General features: G+C 39.9%; 1 protein-coding gene across 1 annotated transcript; it reads left to right on the plus strand.

Moving 5' to 3' along the window:
• Nucleotides 1-4990: 4990 nt before the first annotated feature.
• PTGR1 (prostaglandin reductase 1) lies at nucleotides 4991-16393 on the plus strand. Its single transcript, XM_062513036.1, has 10 exons — nucleotides 4991-5190; nucleotides 5839-5945; nucleotides 7766-7811; nucleotides 8514-8573; nucleotides 9702-9869; nucleotides 11688-11805; nucleotides 12093-12248; nucleotides 13652-13757; nucleotides 14779-14897; nucleotides 15848-16393. The coding sequence occupies exons 2-10, from the start codon at nucleotides 5840-5842 to the stop codon at nucleotides 15956-15958; spliced, it is 990 nt and encodes a 329-aa protein (XP_062369020.1). The 5' UTR covers nucleotides 4991-5190; nucleotide 5839; the 3' UTR covers nucleotides 15959-16393.
• Nucleotides 16394-18846: the final 2453 nt, after the last annotated feature.

Raw genomic sequence — 18846 nt, forward strand, 5'->3', positions numbered from 1 at the left:
GCTGAAGTTGGAAAAAGACCTTCAAGATCAGCAAGTCCAACCTAGCACCACCATGATCACCAGTAAATGAGTGTAGTTTGTCCATGTAGTAGACATGTCCTCAGGTGCTGTATCCACAAATTTTTTGAACACTTCCAGGTATGGTGATTCCATCAGTTTCCTGGACATCATGTCCCAGTTCCAACGCTTTACAGCCCTTTCTGTGAAGAATATTTTCACAGTACCTATACCGAGTCTCCTTGACTCAGCTTAAACTCATTTCCTCTCATCCTGTTACTTGGAGACTATCCCCCAGCTGGCTACACCTCCTTTCAGATCACTGTAGAGAGTGGTCAGGTCCAGGTCTTACTTTGTGTGCAGTTTCTGAGAGCTGAATGCAGCTGACCTATTTCTGGGATAAAAAAACTGTTGCCTTCTCTTTTCACTTCCCCCTGTGACCTTTCTCTTTTGAGCTTCTGTTGGAATTGCAACCTTGTAAGAGCAGGGTCACACAGTCATTTAGCAGAGTGATAACTAGTCACCTCTAATCTTTGACCTTCTTCCTAGATTTGGTAGTATTGCATAACTAAGTGTAGTTGCAGCTTTATTGTTTCATAATGCAATGTCATGCTTGCATGGGTATTTGCTGTATGGTCTCTGCGAAAATTAGCATGGGAGTGGTTTGCCTTTATTTTGTTTTTACCACAAGGGAAAAAAACAGTTGAAAAAGCATTGTAAGAACTAAGTCAGAGGGGACAGACAAATAATTCTTGCTAAAGCTCGTAGGCACATAAGATTTGAGGCAATATTCACTCCCAGCTAATTGGTAATCCTTGTATGTGTATGGGAAGTCCTGAGGCAGCCTCTGGATTTTTACTCCTGTGGCAGTATCTACTGCCAAGAAGTCTTTCTATGTTAGTTTGGGGTTTTCCTGTGGGTTGTTGTTTGCTTTTTTTTTCTTTTTTTAAGGTATTCGTCCTTTATGGTGGTTCATGACAGTTTGCTGTGAAATGCTGCAAAAGACTAATAAATTAGATCTAGGGGAAGAAAATAGACTTGGTGACAAATTACCCGAAAAACTTCGCTGCTGTGGTGACTTTCTCCTCAGAACCATTCTACAAATGAATTATGTCTGAGATACACTTTACTCAGCTTTTAATCAAATCCTTTTCTTACAATGTGGGTGTGAGCATAGGTGTAACTGCTTCAGAATGGAGATAAAAGGAAAAGTACCACAATCCTATCTGCAAATTGTGACTGTCAAGAAGATGAACTGTTAAGATAACCCAAAATTTGAAATTAACTCATGTAACTGACAGGTATCTAAGAGGATTTTTGTCTTCAAGGTTAGATTTGGCTAAGTCCCGGCCAGGAAACCTTACCACGCCTGTCAAGAATAACAGCTGAGGCTATTTAAGAAAGGTAAACTTTTCTGATTTGACTCATGCTCTCTTGAAAACTTTACTACTTTTCTTCTTTAATATGACAATTCCCAGATTTCAGGTATCACCATTAGCTCTTCAGCCTTCAGTCAAACTATTTCTAGTTTCTCAGACTTGTCTGTCTCTTTAATTCCTGACCTTCTTTTCTAGTTTCTAGTATATTTTATGGTGTTCCAGTTTTCACCTCTTCTTTCTTCTCTTCCATTTCCCCTTGAATTGTGAACCTCCTTACCCATGGTGATTTTGAACCTCCTTACCCATGGGACTGAGCTATGATTACCTGTGTGAAGGTGTTTTGCTTTCAGCTCTGCTACAGGTTGCAGCAGCTACAGTGTCTGAACACAGATGGGATCTTTGCTTTGTTACATATATTATTAGTGCAAAAAGCCAAGACTTCCTAATCCATTACTTCTTTCCTTGATATTCTTTAGTATTTGATAATTTGATGGGCTAGACCACAGGGCAAGGATGGTTTGAAGGTCCCTGGAATAAATGCTGTCTTGGACTTCAATGTCAGCAAAGGCTTTGATGGTTCTTTTGTAATAAAATCAAGCAGAAATGCAGCACTTTATTTTCAAAGGAGTCTTCTTATAATTGTCTAGGCTGTTCATTCTCAAGTTATCATAGCAGACTCTCTTCTATAATTATTGTAATGGTCTGTGAAACACTTTATACAGAAAACACACAGAAGTGAAATGAAGAGTTTTAAATCTACCAGCAAAAAGCTGTTAGATAAACATTCCTAATAACAATTCTGAGTAAAAATTTGGAACATATTGGGAATTTATTTGCCGGAGACACGTTCAGAGAAGCAACAATTTTCAGGCACTTACACACTTATATACTATAACATCCAAGGTTTTTTATAGACACTCCCAAAAATCTGCTTAATTTGTTTAATCATGGTATATGTATTTTGTTTCTTTTAATTAGTTCCAGAACATTTTATCTATCTTTGCTTAATGTATAACCCAAGTTTCATCCAGCTAAACAGTGCTTTATTAAATTTACTGTCCTGGTTAGACAGTTACTATTGATTGAATTTTCTGGAGTGTACTCATCTATGAAATGGTTCCCTTACTGCACCTGCAATGTATCAGTCAAGTTTTCTGGGATGTATAGGCCTCTCACTCATTATCTTTTTAAAGATATATTTCTTGTTCTATTTTAATTCACCTCTAGTTAATTGATAACCATTCAGTAATTCTTTATTCGACTTTGTTCTTCCCCTATTGATTATATTCTTTTAGAGGTTTGGGTCCTTGGAGTTCCTTTCTGCAGGTGCAGTGAGTTAATTTCTCAGGGCTTTCTACTGACACTCAGCCAACAGAGATCTAAGTCAAAACCACAGGTAAAGTCACAGTCAAACTTTTTTAACTAATTAAATGTTGTTCATTACAAAAATTTTTAAAAAAACACAGAACTCCTAGTTAACTAAGATATAACTCACTGTCAAAATACATGTATTATTCAAACCTACTGACATTGAAAACAAAGTAGTATTACAGTTTACAAGAGCAGGTTACTACTCTTGGAACTGAGATTGTATCTATGACATGCTTAGTCCAGTAAGATTTAACTGGAGCCCACAAATGTATCACTGCTGTTTATCCTTTGGAATTATTTAATATGCTTTAGCAATGTAGTTCTTACCACTTCCTAAACATACAAAATAATCTTGGTTTGTTAACCTGGAAATTAGTTTGTGGCTCCATTAATCAAGCTGTGTTGTTTTCTGTTTGATTTGGGGCTTTTTGTTTTATGACCTACAGGAAAGTTTCCTAGCCTTGAAGTGGCTATAATTATGCAATTTCAGCAGAAAAAGAGAAATAGCAAGCAGAAAAATTGTACTGTTTCCCAAATCAGGCCTAAATGTAATAAAAAAGTGTTTAGAAATTAGTCTTTCAGTATTGTTCCTAAGCAGAATCATTGCTCTGCTGCAAAAATCTATATATGCCAAAAAATAGAGAATTTTGATAGGGAGGTGAGGATTCCTGTGATTGGGAGATGTGAGAGTGGAAGCACCGAAGAAACAACAGAAGGGAAACAGAAATGGCCAGTACTGATGGCATGTAGATTTGGAGAGTGTCATGATTACAGTGCTTTTGAATGGTAAAGATAACGAAGGTCAGTCTGAAGCAAGTAACAAGTTCCTGTACTCAGCTGTGAAGACTCAAGATATCAAGATGGGATAGTGGGAAAGCAAAGAACAGGGTGCCTCGGAGGCAGGCAGACAAAAGAGCCAAAAAGCAGGGATTCGGTACTGATGATTCACTAATGTGTGACAGGATGGAAGAGGAAGCATTTCTCAATCACTTTTGGCTCCCCGGAGGTAAAAATGGCACATCAGTGAATGGCTGCCAGCCTAGCCAGCATCCCTTTGTCCCTGGTCATTCTTGGTTGTAGCACTTGGGTATCTATCTGAGTGCAGGGCACACTGGTGGGATAAATCCCTCTCAATGCCTGTGAGTGTAAGCTAGTGAATAGGGTCAGTTTTGTGTTACTCTGAACTCATCTTTTGCTCCTGTAAACATGTTTTCTGGCTTTGCTTTGTTGTTGCTGCGGTGTCGTGGTATCTTTTTTAACAGCCGAACTCTATTGATGCCAAAACAAATACATAAAGCAGCAGACACAAATGATGGCTTTGGCTGCCTCGTTACCTACTGTGGGAAGCTTTGACGTGGATTTTGATGATACTTCCTTCACTACTTTTGTGAAAGATGATTTCCCCAGCACACACTTCTGGTGCAGGAAATCTTCACTTGTGTAGTGTTCTTTTGTCGTTGAGGAACACAGAATATCTCTGTTTCATCACAGAAAGTTGTTGAGTGCTGATTAGTTTCTGGATTTGGTGACTTACTCTTTTATCTAAATAGTGGAGAGCTTGCCCTTCTCCCTGATCTTTCCATGTGCATCTTTAAACACATTTCGCTTTTTTTTTCCCTCAGGTCCTTGTTACTAATTAGCACTTCTGTCTTCATGGGTTTTGTAGTTGAACCCGTCGCTATATATTGGTTTCTTTACACTTTTCACCCTTCATATTGTACTTGTGCGTTTTCACAAAAAGAACGAAAGCTGGACACAGTCCCCTGCACAAAGTTTTCTCCCTTGCTATATGCCTCATTGTGACATAGTTGGGGCAAAATGCCAAAATTTGCTATTGTTTCTTAAGGTGGCTCCTAGATAGAGGCTTAGCCAGGAAAGCTGTCATTGCGCTAGGAGCAGTGAGCATGTCAGGGCACACACCATGAGTGGCGAACGTATTTTCTGTGTTAACATATGAATTGGGCAATGAAATGGACATAAATTTTTATTAGATAATTGTGCACAGAGGTAGAACTCTTAAAGAGTTTCAGGGCTGGATGGGTAAAAGGTAATTTGAATAAACTCCTATTGTGGTGGACAGTCTTATCTATCTGCAGTATTCTGTGGATTCTAGAACCACGGGTTTTATGCATTTAGCATTGCGTGCTTCACAGCAGTGCCTGTGCGACTGGCTGGGCACTGAACTGTGGGGGAGGAGGGGGGGGTTGAAGGTTGGTCTAAAATTTTAGTGGGAAGAAGCTGAATCACAATGGGTGTGCCTTATGCTATGTTTACAGAGGATTTACACTTACTCCCAGGGCAGTCTACTGAGGGCGCTACTTGCCGACAGCAGACATTTTCACCCTTTTAGAGTGTGACTGAAGGAGTCCAGCCACTGACTGAGCAGACACGGAAGATTATTCACTTGTCAGCAGAAGACCCAGTTTTCACCTGCCTGATCTAAGTATAAGCTTTTCTTTCTTTGTTCTTGTTGATGCACTTGGGTATAAGAAGGGAAAAGGACCTGTGAGGATAGATTTAAAGCAAGTAATTTGTTTATGTCTTGTATGGAACTTACTGGTAGCAATGAGCTCCCAGTTTCAAGCTCTGAGCTTCACAACTGGAGAAGCGTTTTCTTTCAATATGAGCGTCACAGAAAGGGGTCTTGCTTACCTTTGTTTTTCTCAGTTGCACTTTGGTTCGAGCTTGTAAAGCTTTAGGTTCAGTAGACCTCAGGTAAGGGGGGCAATAGACTTAAGTTTTATTTTTTTTTTCTAAAGGGATTTTTTTTTCCCTCATAAAATAGTAGATTTTCCTTCTTTAGTATCTTTGGAGTGGGCGTTGTCCATTTTGCTGAGATGACTTCCCACATGAGGACTTGCTGCCAGCAGGCAGGGAGGTCTGACAGGTCACAGGAAGATCGGGGTTGCTAAAGCAATGAGGGGACTTTTCTGACATTTTTTTAACCTGGTGATATTACCACAGATGCAAGCAGTGTGATGGCACATTATCCAGATAGGTGTTTTGCCTGATAAAATCTAAACCAGTCCTATAACCAGCCCAGCACTGTTGGGCATCGCTTTGACAGCTGTGCTTTGTGTTTTTTGCACAGGATGGTGATTGCCAAGGCATGGGTTCTAAAGAAGCATTTTGAAGGTCTTCCCAAAACCAGTGACTTTGACCTGAAGAGCATAGAGCTACCGAATCTAAAGGATGGAGGTGAGCAGAGACCTGTTAACCTGTTACTTCTTATTTTTCTGGAGGTTATATGATTGCTGATGTGTGTGGTGGTGGATCTATAAAACTGCATGTTTCTCTTTGGAATTTCAAAAATTGGTGGCTTGTTACAAGCCGTGCACCTCAAGGGAGAAGGACAATTGCTGAAAAAGTATACTGATTTTTCTGGTAGTTTCAAAGAGACCTTTCCTTCTGATAATGCCTTTAAAAACAATGGTTGAATGCTAAGTTCATTACACAGCAATTGGGGCATACCTTTCAGAGTTTCGTGCTGCCTAATCACACTTGCTGCCTGATGACAAAGGCATTCAAAAGTGTTTGCAAATGAAGAAAATTACCGAAGTGATATGGCCTCAAGACCAACAACCACAAAGAAAACAGAAACTGTTTAATGCAGAAAGAGAGAAGTGGACTATGACACAGAACCAATGAAGTAACTGTGTTAAGATCCTAACACGTTTTACTAGTAAAATGTTTTGATCTACTTTAATTTGCAAAATCCTTCAGAAGAAGATGGAGAGCATGATACCCCGTAGGAGCAAGTTTTCAGTGAAGTTTTTCATGCTGAGAGGGATCATATTGAGGATGGTGGTGGGGGAGAGCAGAGTGACTGCATGGGAATGAGCCTGCAGCTGAAAGACCTAGGGGATGGAGTCAGTGAAGGTTGGTCTTTTATTTCAAAAAGTAAGATGGCAAGACTTCTGCCTGCATTCAAAATCTACTTTTTTTTTTTTTTTGCCAGTCTTTTTCTTACTTGATCGGTTGGAGCAAGAAGAGAGGTTGAATATAAATAAAAAAAGAAAGGCAGTTTTTACAGCAAGAGCTGTTGATAAATGAATGAACTTTGATTTTTGGTTTCACATGGATATTTGTATCGTATTTCCTGGAGCCTCATCCCACCACTTGTCATTTACAAAATTTGCCACACTTTAAAAGATGTGCAGGAGAATATTAAAGTACCAATTATGTTTGCAACTTAAATGTTTGAAAACTCATTTCTTCTTATATATATGGATGCACTTAAAAATTTCATGCCTGTAGGTATTTAAAAAACATGAAGTGTTTTTTTACTTCCTATTTTAATCCCTAGAGCAAAAAGAGGCATAAGTTCACACTACAATGGCCCTTTTAATGGCCTTCCTTGTTATGTTATATGGCTTTCCTGCTCTGTCTTGAGTAATGAGAAAGTATTTACATCTGAGTACATTTGTAGCTTGTACTAGCTAGACCATTGGAGCACAGGCAATAAAAAATATTAGTAGGTGAAGATGAACCTCTAAAAGTGCTATGTAAATCAGAAGTTTGAAACTTGTTTAGCAATGTCTTTCCCAAAGACTAGTGTTAATAGAGACAGTAAAGTGGATTAGGCTACTTAGAAAAGATAAACTAATGCCTTCTGTTTAAGGCAGCCAAGTAGTTTGTATTTGACCTGTGCCACCCTCTTCTGGCTGAATCATGGGATGGCATTTTATATACATCAAAATTAAATGAGAGTTTTGTTTAGAAATTCTGGCTGCTTGAGCCCTCTGTAGAGAGAGCAGTCACATGCAAAATTGCAGGGTTGAAAATAAGATAGTTTCCTAAAGCTACACTGGGAAAAGTTTACTTTTCAACAGCATACCAATAACCCAAAACTAATGAATGTAGTAGTTGCTTCTGGTAGGTTTTCCCTAAACAAAGATGGGATATGGGGGTTTTGAGCTGTCAGGAGTTCATATCAATTTAGCTGAAATGGTGACTTATGGAAACTATGTTCTACTGCACTGTTAATATCCAGGAATTTGCTTTGTCTTTCATTGCAGAGTTGCTGCTTGAATCAGTGTTTCTCAGCGTTGATCCTTATATGAGGTATACCTTTTTGCCTTTTCTGAATTTCTGGCTAAAGCATCTAATTTGATTTGCCACTGAAACCTCAAAACAGCAGTGGGCAGCACACACTGTTGTCAGAGTCCTGATGCCTTTGTCTGATTTTTAAAAAATATATGTTAATAAGACTCAAAATATGGAGCTGTGCCAGATTTAGCTAGACATTGGGGTAACATTTCTTCCACTGTAGACTTTTCTTGGAATCAGCTATTGTTCCTTGTCATGTCTTCAACTGGAATGCAATGTACTCAGGTGAGACTGCAGCCTCATAGCAGTTCCTGCCTAATTTAACTTAGTAAACTTGTGCTTAAAGACACATATTCTAGTTGGACATTGCTGATACACCCAACAGGCAGTAGTTGAAACATAGGGAGACTGGGTAGTTTGCAGAGGCATTGTGGATACTAAATTCAGAGATAGTTCTCTGAGTCTCAGGCTTCTTGTAGTGGTGGATCATGCTGGGAAGATTAATGCTATCATCCCTCCAACACTACTGCCCAGGATGCCCAAGTAGCTGGCTCTGGAAAACCTCCCATTATGCTGTTACAGTGACAAGCTCTTTGTGATCTGTTCAACAACACTGCTGATACTCTATTCCATGGTCAAGCAGTTTTTACTACTTTGTAGTGTGTCTGGAACATTATTAAAGTTGCATACAGTAAGCTGTGTTTGCCTGTGTTGCAGACCTTATAGTCAACGTTTGATGAAGGAAGGTGACATAATGATAGGCATGCAGGTTGCCAGGTAAGACCTTCAGTTCCTGTTATCAATGTGCGTGGCAGATCTCAACAGGAGTGTGCTGACACTCAAGAGATCTGCAGCCTATGTTACCCATGCTTGATTTGTGTCTACGTACTTCTGCTACTAGCATTCTTACCTGTGGGATGTGTTGGAATGTGTTTTCCTCTAAGAACCTCTTTTGCCTCTCTGGTGAGCATTTAGGCATACATCTGTATGTTGTTTCTGGTAATAATGTCTTCAAAGGTAATTTTTACAAGTATAAAGGACCAACTGTTGTACTTGCCACAGATTTTGAACTTCGCATTTTAAAACCTCATGTGCTAATAGCTGCATGTCTGCAACTGTGCCTGCTATCTACTCCAGCTGAAAATACCTCCACATCACCAAGGATACAGCTCTAGTGAAAGGGTTATATAACCTTAAGTCCATCGTTTTCCCAAGCTTGTGTCATCTGTGGCCTTTGACTTCTGTGTTTCTCTGCAGAAACATTGAGGGCTGGGATAAGTTAACAACCTGATGAACAGAAGGTCGACTGTTTCTAATAATTCTAAGCTGCTTATCTATCCATTTCCAGCAAAGTTTTCTTGTTGAGCTAAGAAAGTGGAATTTTCATTTGGCATAGACTGCTGATATGGATATCTCCCTGATTTTAGATATTGATTTTTATCTAGTTTTGTTATCCCAAGAGGTTCTATCTTCAACTTTTAAATGAGGTGCAGGTTGTCTGAGAACAGACAGCCTATAGCCACTCCTTGCTGTTCCGTGCTTTAATCCCAGTGTCCTCTTTCCTGCATTCTAGCTCACAGAAGCCTGGTCTGATCTCAGACCAAACTGGTGCTAGTCAAAGAAACAGTTGGCACTTGTGTGGGAAAATTTGGTTTATTGTGGGTGGGGCTGAATCTAAAATCATCTTGCTGCTATCTCCCTCATGCTAAGAGGTTGTGGACATTTCAGGAAGGACACTTGATACCTACAGCATCAGCAGGTATGGGATAAAAATCATGACATGAAATATTTCTTTTCTGAATCACAGGAAGAATGGAAGAGCCAGTATTGATTTGTTCTAAGAAGATGTTTTCTTTTTGTTTTCTTTTTTTTACTTTTTTTTTTTACTTTTTTTTTTTTTAACAGGATTGTAGAAAGCAAAAATCCTGCTTTCACAGTGGGGGCCTTTGTCGTGGGTGACAAGGGCTGGAGAACTCATTTTATCTCTGATGGGAAAGACCTACAACTCCTTCCTTCCAGTTGGCCAGAATCACTCCCCAAATCTCTAGCTCTTGGAACAGTTGGCATGCCAGGGTAAGTTTTGAGATAAAAAGGCAGCTGTCCCCTGGATTTTGGTGTGTAGGAGGTTTCTGGATGGCTGTTTTGACCTTTGTCTTTTTCTTTCAGCATATTGCCTATTCACAGTGGTAAAATGATGGTGTGCTTCTGGATGCCCTTGCCCTGCATAGGGCATGAAGTTTGGTCCATCCTCTAAATCAGAGGAGATTTGCCTTGGAGATTATTGTGCCTCTCCTTGAGGAGCTGTAATAAGTCAGAAAGAGGATCCAGGAAGAGATAGAAAGAATCTAGTTCAGTCTGTGTTAACCTCAGTGGAAGGTCTCAAACTTCACTGCTACCTGGACTAGTCTGCTTTTACTGATTGGGCTCTGTTGCCGTCACTGTATTTCCAGAATCAACCCCAAAATGCAAAAGACAGATGCTTTATCATACAGCAATGTAGATGTCTTTTAAATTGCACTGCAGCAGACAGAACTGCTGTGCTTTAGAATCCATATTTACTATTGGAATCTTTCAGTTATCTGCTTGCATTTCTTACCTCATTCTCTGTAATTTTTATGGGAAATCAGGATTTAGTCAGTCCTAATGATGTGGAAGGCTTTCAAAAGGATTGTAAAATTGTGTGTGGTAGAGAACTTCTAAGATTTCATTTTAACATCAGTCAACATGCATGTTTTTTCTAGGTATCTTATAGAGAGATTCAGTTAGCTCTTTCAGTTGAGACCACATGGGAAGCTCTAAGCTTGAATTTAGAAATTAAAAGAAGAGTTTTGTGGGATTCTTGTTCAGTCGATGAGCTACTTTACTGGTTCCTACAGATTACTAGTGCGCTGGAGAGACCTGAAGTACAATTTCCAGTTCTGAGCCCCTCACTAAAAGAATTACTTTGAGGTGCTCGGGCATATCCGGAGAAGGGCAACAGGGCTGATGAAGGACCTGGAGCACAAGTCTCATGAGAAGCAGCTGAAGGAGCTGGACTTGTTTAGCATGGATAAAAGCAGGCTCAAGTAGATCTTACTCTTCTCTACAGCTACCTGAAGGAGGTTGTAGCCAAATGGGGGTCAGGTGACAAGTGACAGGACAACAGGAAGTGGCCTCAAGCTGCTTTAGGGGATGTTCAGGTTGAACATCAGGAAGAATTTCTTCACAGAAGAGGCTGCCAAGCATTGGAACTGGCTGTCCAGGGAGATGGTGGATTCATTATCCCTGAAAGTGCTCAAGAAACACTGGATGTGGCTCTTAGTGCTAATGTTTAGTTGACAAGGTGGTAATTGGTCAAAGGTTGTACTCAGTGATCTTGGAGGTCTTTTCCAACCTTAACAACTCTGTGTTTCACCCAGTAGTCATATGAGCTAGCAGTGAGTCCATCAATTCAGCAAGTTTTTCTCACACTTTTTATCTTTTTCTGCCAGCTTTGATTTGTGCTAATAATTTAATCTGGTAGATACCAACTGGCAGCTGACCTCTGTCTAGCTTGGATTTACTATCTCTTCCAGTATGTAACTGAGTTGTCACAGAATTATCTGTGCTTCTCCTTCTGACTAATGAGCACAATGAAAGCTGTTTTTACCTTAAAGAGATTTCTACCTCAACATTCTCTTAGAGAGATTTCTACCTCAACATTCTATTTCCCAGCAGTTTATCTGTGGATTTTTTTCCTGGGATGGCTGTGAAAAAGCCAAATTAAGAAGGTTGGATTAAGTTTTGTATTTCACAAATAGGAAAACTTAATCTTGTTTTGATAGTGATGATATTTTGGTTCAGTGTGGTCAAATCATGTCTCTGTTTGTCATCTTTTATTTCTCACTGAACATGCTTTCCTTTTCTTTGCAGCCTCACTGCATATTTTGGTCTGCTGGAGGTCTGCAAGATGAAGCCAGGAGAGACAGTGCTGGTTAATGCTGCAGCTGGTGCTGTGGGCTCTGTGGTGGGTCAGCTTGCTAAAATTGGGGTGAGTGACTTGAACTGCTCATACTTGCTGCTGGGAAGATATAGCTATGAAACAGGGCAACAAGGCCATGAATGATAAGTCGAACAAGCATCCCTGAAGGTATGCCTACACTAGGATCTTGAGATGGAAAAGTTCCTGAAGACATAGCAAATGTTGTTGGACGTTTCAGGAGCTCATATGCTGACAACGACCTTACTTTAAGGATTAGCCCTTCACCCAGCACAGTCTTAAGTGTCAGCCTGTGTTGTCAGGGAATGTTTATAAATGTTTATCTCCTTTCCTTGCAGGGTTGCAAAGTGGTTGGCTGTGCTGGCTCAGATGACAAGGTTGCCTATCTGAAAAAAATAGGCTTTGATGAAGCCTTTAATTACAAGACTGTTAAGTCTCTGGATGAAGCACTGCGTGAAGCCTCTCCTGATGGCTACGACTGTTTCTTTGACAATGTAAGTTCAAAGAGAAGGCCTTGCCTTGAGCAGCTATAATTTTCTTTAAACTGTAGCAGGAACTCAATATTGTAATCATCTATAATAATCAATAACCAAGATTTCAATACAGAGATCCATTTAATCAAGCAGTTGTCTCTGTAGGAGCTTACTGCTTTTCTGTTCCCTTCCCACACATATTTCTGCAGCTCACTTAAGCAGTAACAGAAAGAACAAAACCCAAAAGGCAAAGCTGGATTATTGGCAGTATTTGTGAATGGAGAGAGAAAAGTTTTCACTCTCTGGAAAGCATGGCACGTTTTGGGGGAGGTGACAGTCACAGTAACATAAAACTGATCCAGTCCATTCCTGGCCCCACCTTCGACCACAGGCAGTTCTCTGCTATTGCTGAAAAGGGAGTGAGCATGGATGGCTCCAGATCATGTGGTCATGCAGGCTGCATTGATACCTGTAAACAAAAGAGTAGCAAGGCCCATTTGGAAAAGTACTGGAGTAGCCCTCAAAGTTTCTGACATCTCCCAAATTCATCTGAAATTATTGAATGCAGTTCACTTTCAAGATAAAGAACTAGCCCTGTCTCTTTTAATTTCCTACTACAGCTAACATATGCATTATACCTGATAATCTAATACCTGGGTATTAGCTGATATACCAGCCTTAAACTCCCCGCTAGGTGTCCGATTTAAAAGAAGCCATCATCATCTTTTCAGCAGTGCTTCTGCCAGTCCAGGGATGAAGGCCATGGTGTTCTGCCTTTCTCTGGCAATTGAAAGGAATATTTGGTGTCAGGGCAAAGTGCTTGTCTCTGTGGCAGTAGCTCCTGCCACTTTGTGTTAGCCTTCCAAATTTCATGTCCCATGCTGCTAAGGTCTTAAATAGGTTTTATGGTCATGTCTGTTCCCTTCATTCTCGCTTCCAACTTTTGTGCAGAGCTCCCCACAGCAGAATATTTTCTCATAGCTTTTCACTATTAAAAGCTTATATTCACAGCACATCCCTATTTTGGAGATGAGAACCATAAAGTAAAAAGTTTACATCACCATGTTGTAAAGATGCAAAATTGCAGTCCGGTGTATGGGAAAAGCAGAGATGGTGCTTCTTAGCACCCTTAGGAAGAGGATCTATGTTCTAGTCCTGCCTGATGCTTCCAAACCAAGCTTCATGAAGTAGATTTGGAATTAAAACTTATTCCCTACATTCAGGATTATTTTTTAGAAGAGTGAGATTGAATTCTCATAGCACTGTGTAAATACAAGGATTTCTGCAGCCTCCAAGTTTTTGGAGTAGTGGAAGTTACTTCCTCTGACAACATGTTGGTGCAACAATCAAGTGTTGGCAGATTTTGGCAGTCAGTGCTAAACACTGAATTGTCTCTAATGCTGCACATGCTCTGGTTCTTGTAGGTGGGTGGAGAATTTGCCAGTGTTGCTATCAACCAGATGAAGAAATATGGAAGGATTGCAGTCTGTGGTGCCATCTCTCAGTACAATGACTCTGTGCCTCAGAAAGGTGAGGGCCTTTATTGTGTCTAAATTGATTTTCTCTTTGGTGATGGCAAAAAGACAAAACAAAGGTCTACTATTTACTTCTCTGTGCCATTTAAGTGTGTATATATGCATATATGTGTATACATTTGGGTAACTAACTGCTGCTGTGAGACACTGAGACCATGCTCCTTGTGTGTACATGCACTCATCCTCCTTTGTGTACACTATCTGGTGAACATCAACTGATTAGAAATTAAGGACTGGCTAGAATATGTAAAACAGGACTCCACATGGCCCTATGCGGATATAGATCAGCAGAAGGCAGGTGTGGTGACAAGATGCCATTTATACAGTAGTATGCACTTTAAGATGAGATAATGGTTTTCTGTCATGTTTTTAGATGATGCAGTTTAAGATTTTGGGTTTTTTTTTCCCAGGAGATTTCAGCTACTAATAAAACTGATGAGAAATTTGGGTGAATGAATATTCATTTTCAATATAATTAAATTTTCCAGATTTGCCTTCTGGACCAAGTAGGACTGTATTCTCTTTGGTAGCTGACTAGCTTTGGACTGTCAAATCACTTTAAAAAAATTGAACAGGTTTTTGGTAATGAGGAAACTAGTACACATTTTTATGATTGAGGGAACTGCTTTTCTAGAGTTTATAACTTAAATTTTGAGAGTTAGAGAGAGCACGAGAGCCTATCAGGCTATCAAACAAATAGCTTGTCACACTATTAAAACAGTATTTTTGAGATTCAGCTTAAGTGTCTCAGGTGAAGCTGAGGCCGTTTTATTTCTGAATGAAATTGTTTAGCTCCATAGCTTTATGGATCAGGCCTTTGTCTCCCTAGGTGACTCTCTGTCCATGATTCTTCAGTCTTTTGCACTGGAAATTCTTTTTGGAAGAATACCTGTTGCTTCTGGTTGAAACAAAGTGATTTAGTGGTCTTTACTGTCTAAAAGCTCACTTTGTGCATTGGGACTTATTCTGAATGGAGCTAATATTGCAGATGGCTTGTTGGTTCTTTTCTCTTGCAGGGCCTTATGTGCAGATTCCCATGATTTTCAAAGAGCTTCAAATGGAAGGGTTTATTGTGAGCCGGTGGAGCAACCGCCGGGAGGAAGGTCTGCAGGCCCTGCTAAAGTGGGTTGTGGAGGTAAGGAGGGAAGGAAGAAGCAGTTGTTTGTAAGGTGTACTCACACTGCAGATTCCACCTCTGCAAAAGGTCTCTTGTCATATCTCTTTAGGTAAGATCCCAGCATAACACTTTCCTTCTCCCTGACTTGATCCTTGAGAATCCTGGGGACACTTAAACCATAGTAAATATGCCTGATCCCTTCTGTTTTGTTGAAACCTCTGATATCAGCTTGTAGATGCCAATATAATCCAGAATACCTGTATGCTTTGAAGAAGCATGCATCAGATCAATTCAAAACACTTATCTGGCAATGAAGATTTTCATATTTAGAATTAACTGTATTTCTATATTATATTAAATATATTTTAATATTATATTAAAAATAATTCCTGTATTTCTCAGTCATTTGTAGTATGGGCCAGGATTCCCATTGCAGTATGGTTCTGAAATCACTGAAAATAATGAATGTTTTTATAGTAAAGGGACTTACTAGGGATTTTCTTATATTTCATTTTTCTAGGTGGTGGCTGAGTGAGTAAGCAAAGTGGTTCATGGCTGTGAGAAGTTTGTGAGTGTGAATGCTAAAAGCTAAGAGACTCTAGTTTCTACAAACATGAGGATTTGGGATGGTTCAGGTTTGGTCGTTTGATTTGCTTTTCCATAATTCTGTATGAGTAGAGACAGGCCTGGCTTTGGGGAAATGATCCTTTATCTGTCAGTTGTTTGGGGATCAAGTAGCAATAAATCTATCCTGATATGTTTTTGCAGCATGTTCCTGTTATGACTCCAAGTAGAAGGTTTTACAACAAAAGCAGATCCTCACAAGAGCCCACCTGTTTTTGCAGTTATCCTGGTGCATGCCAGCTTGCACGTTTCAAATGAAATATATATGCTGGAGAAAATTTTACTGCAATTTATTCAGTTTTGGTGGATGAAAATTCAGCAATTTCCTCTCTTATTTTTGACAGGGAAAGGTGAAGTACCATGAACAAGTCACTGAAGGATTTGAGAACATGCCGATGGCTTTTATAGGAATGTTAAAGGGAGAAAATCTTGGAAAAGCTGTTGTAAAAGTGTGAAGATCAGCTATTCCTGGAAGACTGGCACAGGGGAATGTGATTCTACCCATTTACATGTTAAATGTAAATTCTACATGTTTAACCATGTTAAACGGTTTTAACTCAATCATCAAATAAAATGATCAGTATGTTATAATAACCTTGCTGGATGTTTGGTGATCATAACTTCTGTTAACAATTTGGCTAATAAGTCTCAGTATATTCCAATTGCTTTGAAGAAATTGAGAATTGCTTCCCAGAGCTACACAAAACAAAGTGCCTCTTGAACCTTTCTATGAGCAGGCTTGTAGAAAGGAAAATCAGTTAGAAATGCTTTGCTAACTGATGGCACATTTAATTTTTACCCATTGATTTGGCCCAGAACTTAGCATGGGGGATTTTATAAAACCCATATCAAGGAGTGGAGAACAAGCTAAGCTAACAACACTTGGGGATTCAGGCTTCCTCTCTAGCTGACTTTTTATTTTTCTTTTATTAAACAGTATAGCTATCTCAGTTATTCTGAGAATATGGAAAGGGAAAATAAATCTCTTAATGTATACTTTGCTTGTGTTATAGTTCTATTTGTGAAATACTCTCTCTTTCACTTTCTTGTGGTTAACACAGAGCTAAAATATTACAAGGACTTGTTTATCCTAGCAGATCTCAGTAGAGGATAGATTACTAATTTCCTTGAGAGACTTGTCATTGGTGTCTCAGCTTGGAGCTGGCCTTGCTATAATGTTCACCCTGGCTCTCCTGGAAGGTGAGATGAATACGATGGCCCTAGTGTGTTAGATTGGTTTCTGGCACACACAGTGTGCCAAAGAAAGGAGATACACAAGTTAGCAACACTAAATATTTTAGATGTTCTGAAAAAGAATAACGACCTATGGGATATAGACAGGCATTGAAGGTGATGGAGATAAATTTTCAGTCACTGTGGAGGACTTCTTGGTTAGTTTTAAGGTTTCATTACTGATCCTTGAAGAGAAATGCCAAGCAGCCTTAATATCTTTGCAGTACCAGGATTAGGTGGTCTGTATGTCAACAAAAAGAGATCACTTATTTAAGATGTAGATTGACAATACTTGCTGAGTGGACTTTACAAAACGCACCCTGAAATGCAGGTCAGCTGGCCACTGGGGAAATAATGAATCTTTGCACAAGTAGGGAAGAGGTCCTGATAGTTTCTGAGGAGAGTGAATTGACAATTTGTGTTAGCTCCAGAGCTGTGGTTTTACATTGGCCACTGACTGGACTAATACTGCATATGATGTAAAGCAGTAAACCAAAAAAGGGAACTTGTTGTCATTAGGCTTCAGATGCACTGAGTAGAGGTGTGCTATTGTGTGGTGGCTTTTTGTTGAGGAATTTTCAGAGGGCTTGCAAGTCCTAAAATACTGAATTGTTTTAAGTCCAGTGAATTAATGATCTCATTTCATGTAGAGTGATGATCGGGAAATTAATTAAGAATAGCCACATGGAGTTCCTGTCTCTTGGTCATAACTGCAGAAAGATTTGTCAGTTAGAATAATCCTTGCTCAGCTATTTCCTCATAAAATACTGATCTGTACATTCCCCTTGCTGTGTGTAGATTTTATGTTTCATAAATAGCAGTTGATTTTGAAAGGCTGTTTAACCATGAAAATATAATTATTCTATGTAAAACAAACACCATACACCTCTGAACTTCTCTGGCGGATATAGCTATATCCTCCTGAAAAATTCAGGTTTTCTGTTACACATCAGGTTCACTGCCACCACGTGAGTAATGACGATTATATCCTTCATTGTCTGGCACTGTCTGGAGGTCTTGCAGTAGTTTCTTACTGTGAGCTTTGTTGTCCTCAAAGTTCTAAGTTTGTGGAACAATACCTGGATTTTTCCACATATAGAAAATTAAAAGGCAATAAGAAAAGTTTAGGGTTTTTTTTTTTTCTTGTGGCAGTGGCACAAGGCAGAATGAAGTCTCTGTTTCCCCCCTGCTAGTGAAGCAAGCTAATTCTGCTAGTACAGTCAGGGTAATGAAGTTAACAAGGTGCCAACGCCCAGCCTAGAACAAAGGTGCAGCAATGTGTTGCTGGGATTGGCTTTTCTCCCAGCACATGGCTCTATGTGTTTTTAGGGGCAGAGCATGGGTAGCACCATGCAGGCAGTCCAGCCTGTCCTCTGACAGAGGCACAGGGCCTGTGAGCAGCACTGTGCCAGGCACTTCCTCCACTAATACTATCATTCTGCAGCTGAGCCTAAAGGCTTACTGGGAAAGGGTGAGCTCCTGTGGTCCCACAGGCTGTCAGAACGTGTTGAAAGGACTTGCCTCGGACTAGGTCAGTTCAGCAGGTCTGCACTGCATGTGTTTGGAAAGGGTGTCAGCTCTGCCCAGGGTGCAGTGGTCATTCTTCAATCAGCTTGCAACTGTGTCTATCTGATACTACTCATCTCTGGTCTTTTTCCACTGCTTTTCTCCAGTCCACATGGCCACTGCTTAAGTGACACTTCACAAGTAGGGGGGGCAGTAGGATTCTTGAGACTTTATTATCCCAACTAATTGAGGATGTAATATACAAGAGCAAGAGGGAGAATTTACTTAATCTTAAATGTAAACAGCTGCAGGCTTCATAATTTGTTGCTAAATAGCTCTTCATTTCTACATATCATTATTTCTAGAGTAGTGGTTTAACTACTTAACACTTTATGCTTGCCTGTGCAAAATGAAGCAGTCTCTAGAATTGTCCCAGGCTAATAAATATCCAACTTTTGTGTCTTGTTCCTAAGGAATGTTAAGCTGGGGCTAGCAGCAACAACTTGTCTGAGCTCATGACAGTGGGTATCCTCCTCGAGGAGTTCACCATGGCCTGCCGCACTAAAGGTGGCCACAGGACGTACTGGAGATTGTTTCAGAGGGT

Source organism: Cinclus cinclus, chromosome Z (assembly GCF_963662255.1).
Source record: "Cinclus cinclus chromosome Z, bCinCin1.1, whole genome shotgun sequence".
Classification (NCBI taxonomy): domain Eukaryota; kingdom Metazoa; phylum Chordata; class Aves; order Passeriformes; family Cinclidae; genus Cinclus; species Cinclus cinclus.

Excerpts from the sequence above, each read along its gene's own strand:
- PTGR1 (XM_062513036.1), top strand. The coding sequence starts at position 5,840 with ATGGTGATTGCCAAGGCATGGGTTCTAAAGAAGCATTTTGAAGGTCTT. Across the intron at positions 12,249-13,651 it reads ACGACTGTTTCTTTGACAAT|GTGGGTGGAGAATTTGCCAG; the intron begins GTAAGTTCAAAG and ends TGGTTCTTGTAG. Across the intron at positions 13,758-14,778 it reads TGACTCTGTGCCTCAGAAAG|GGCCTTATGTGCAGATTCCC; the intron begins GTGAGGGCCTTT and ends TTTCTCTTGCAG.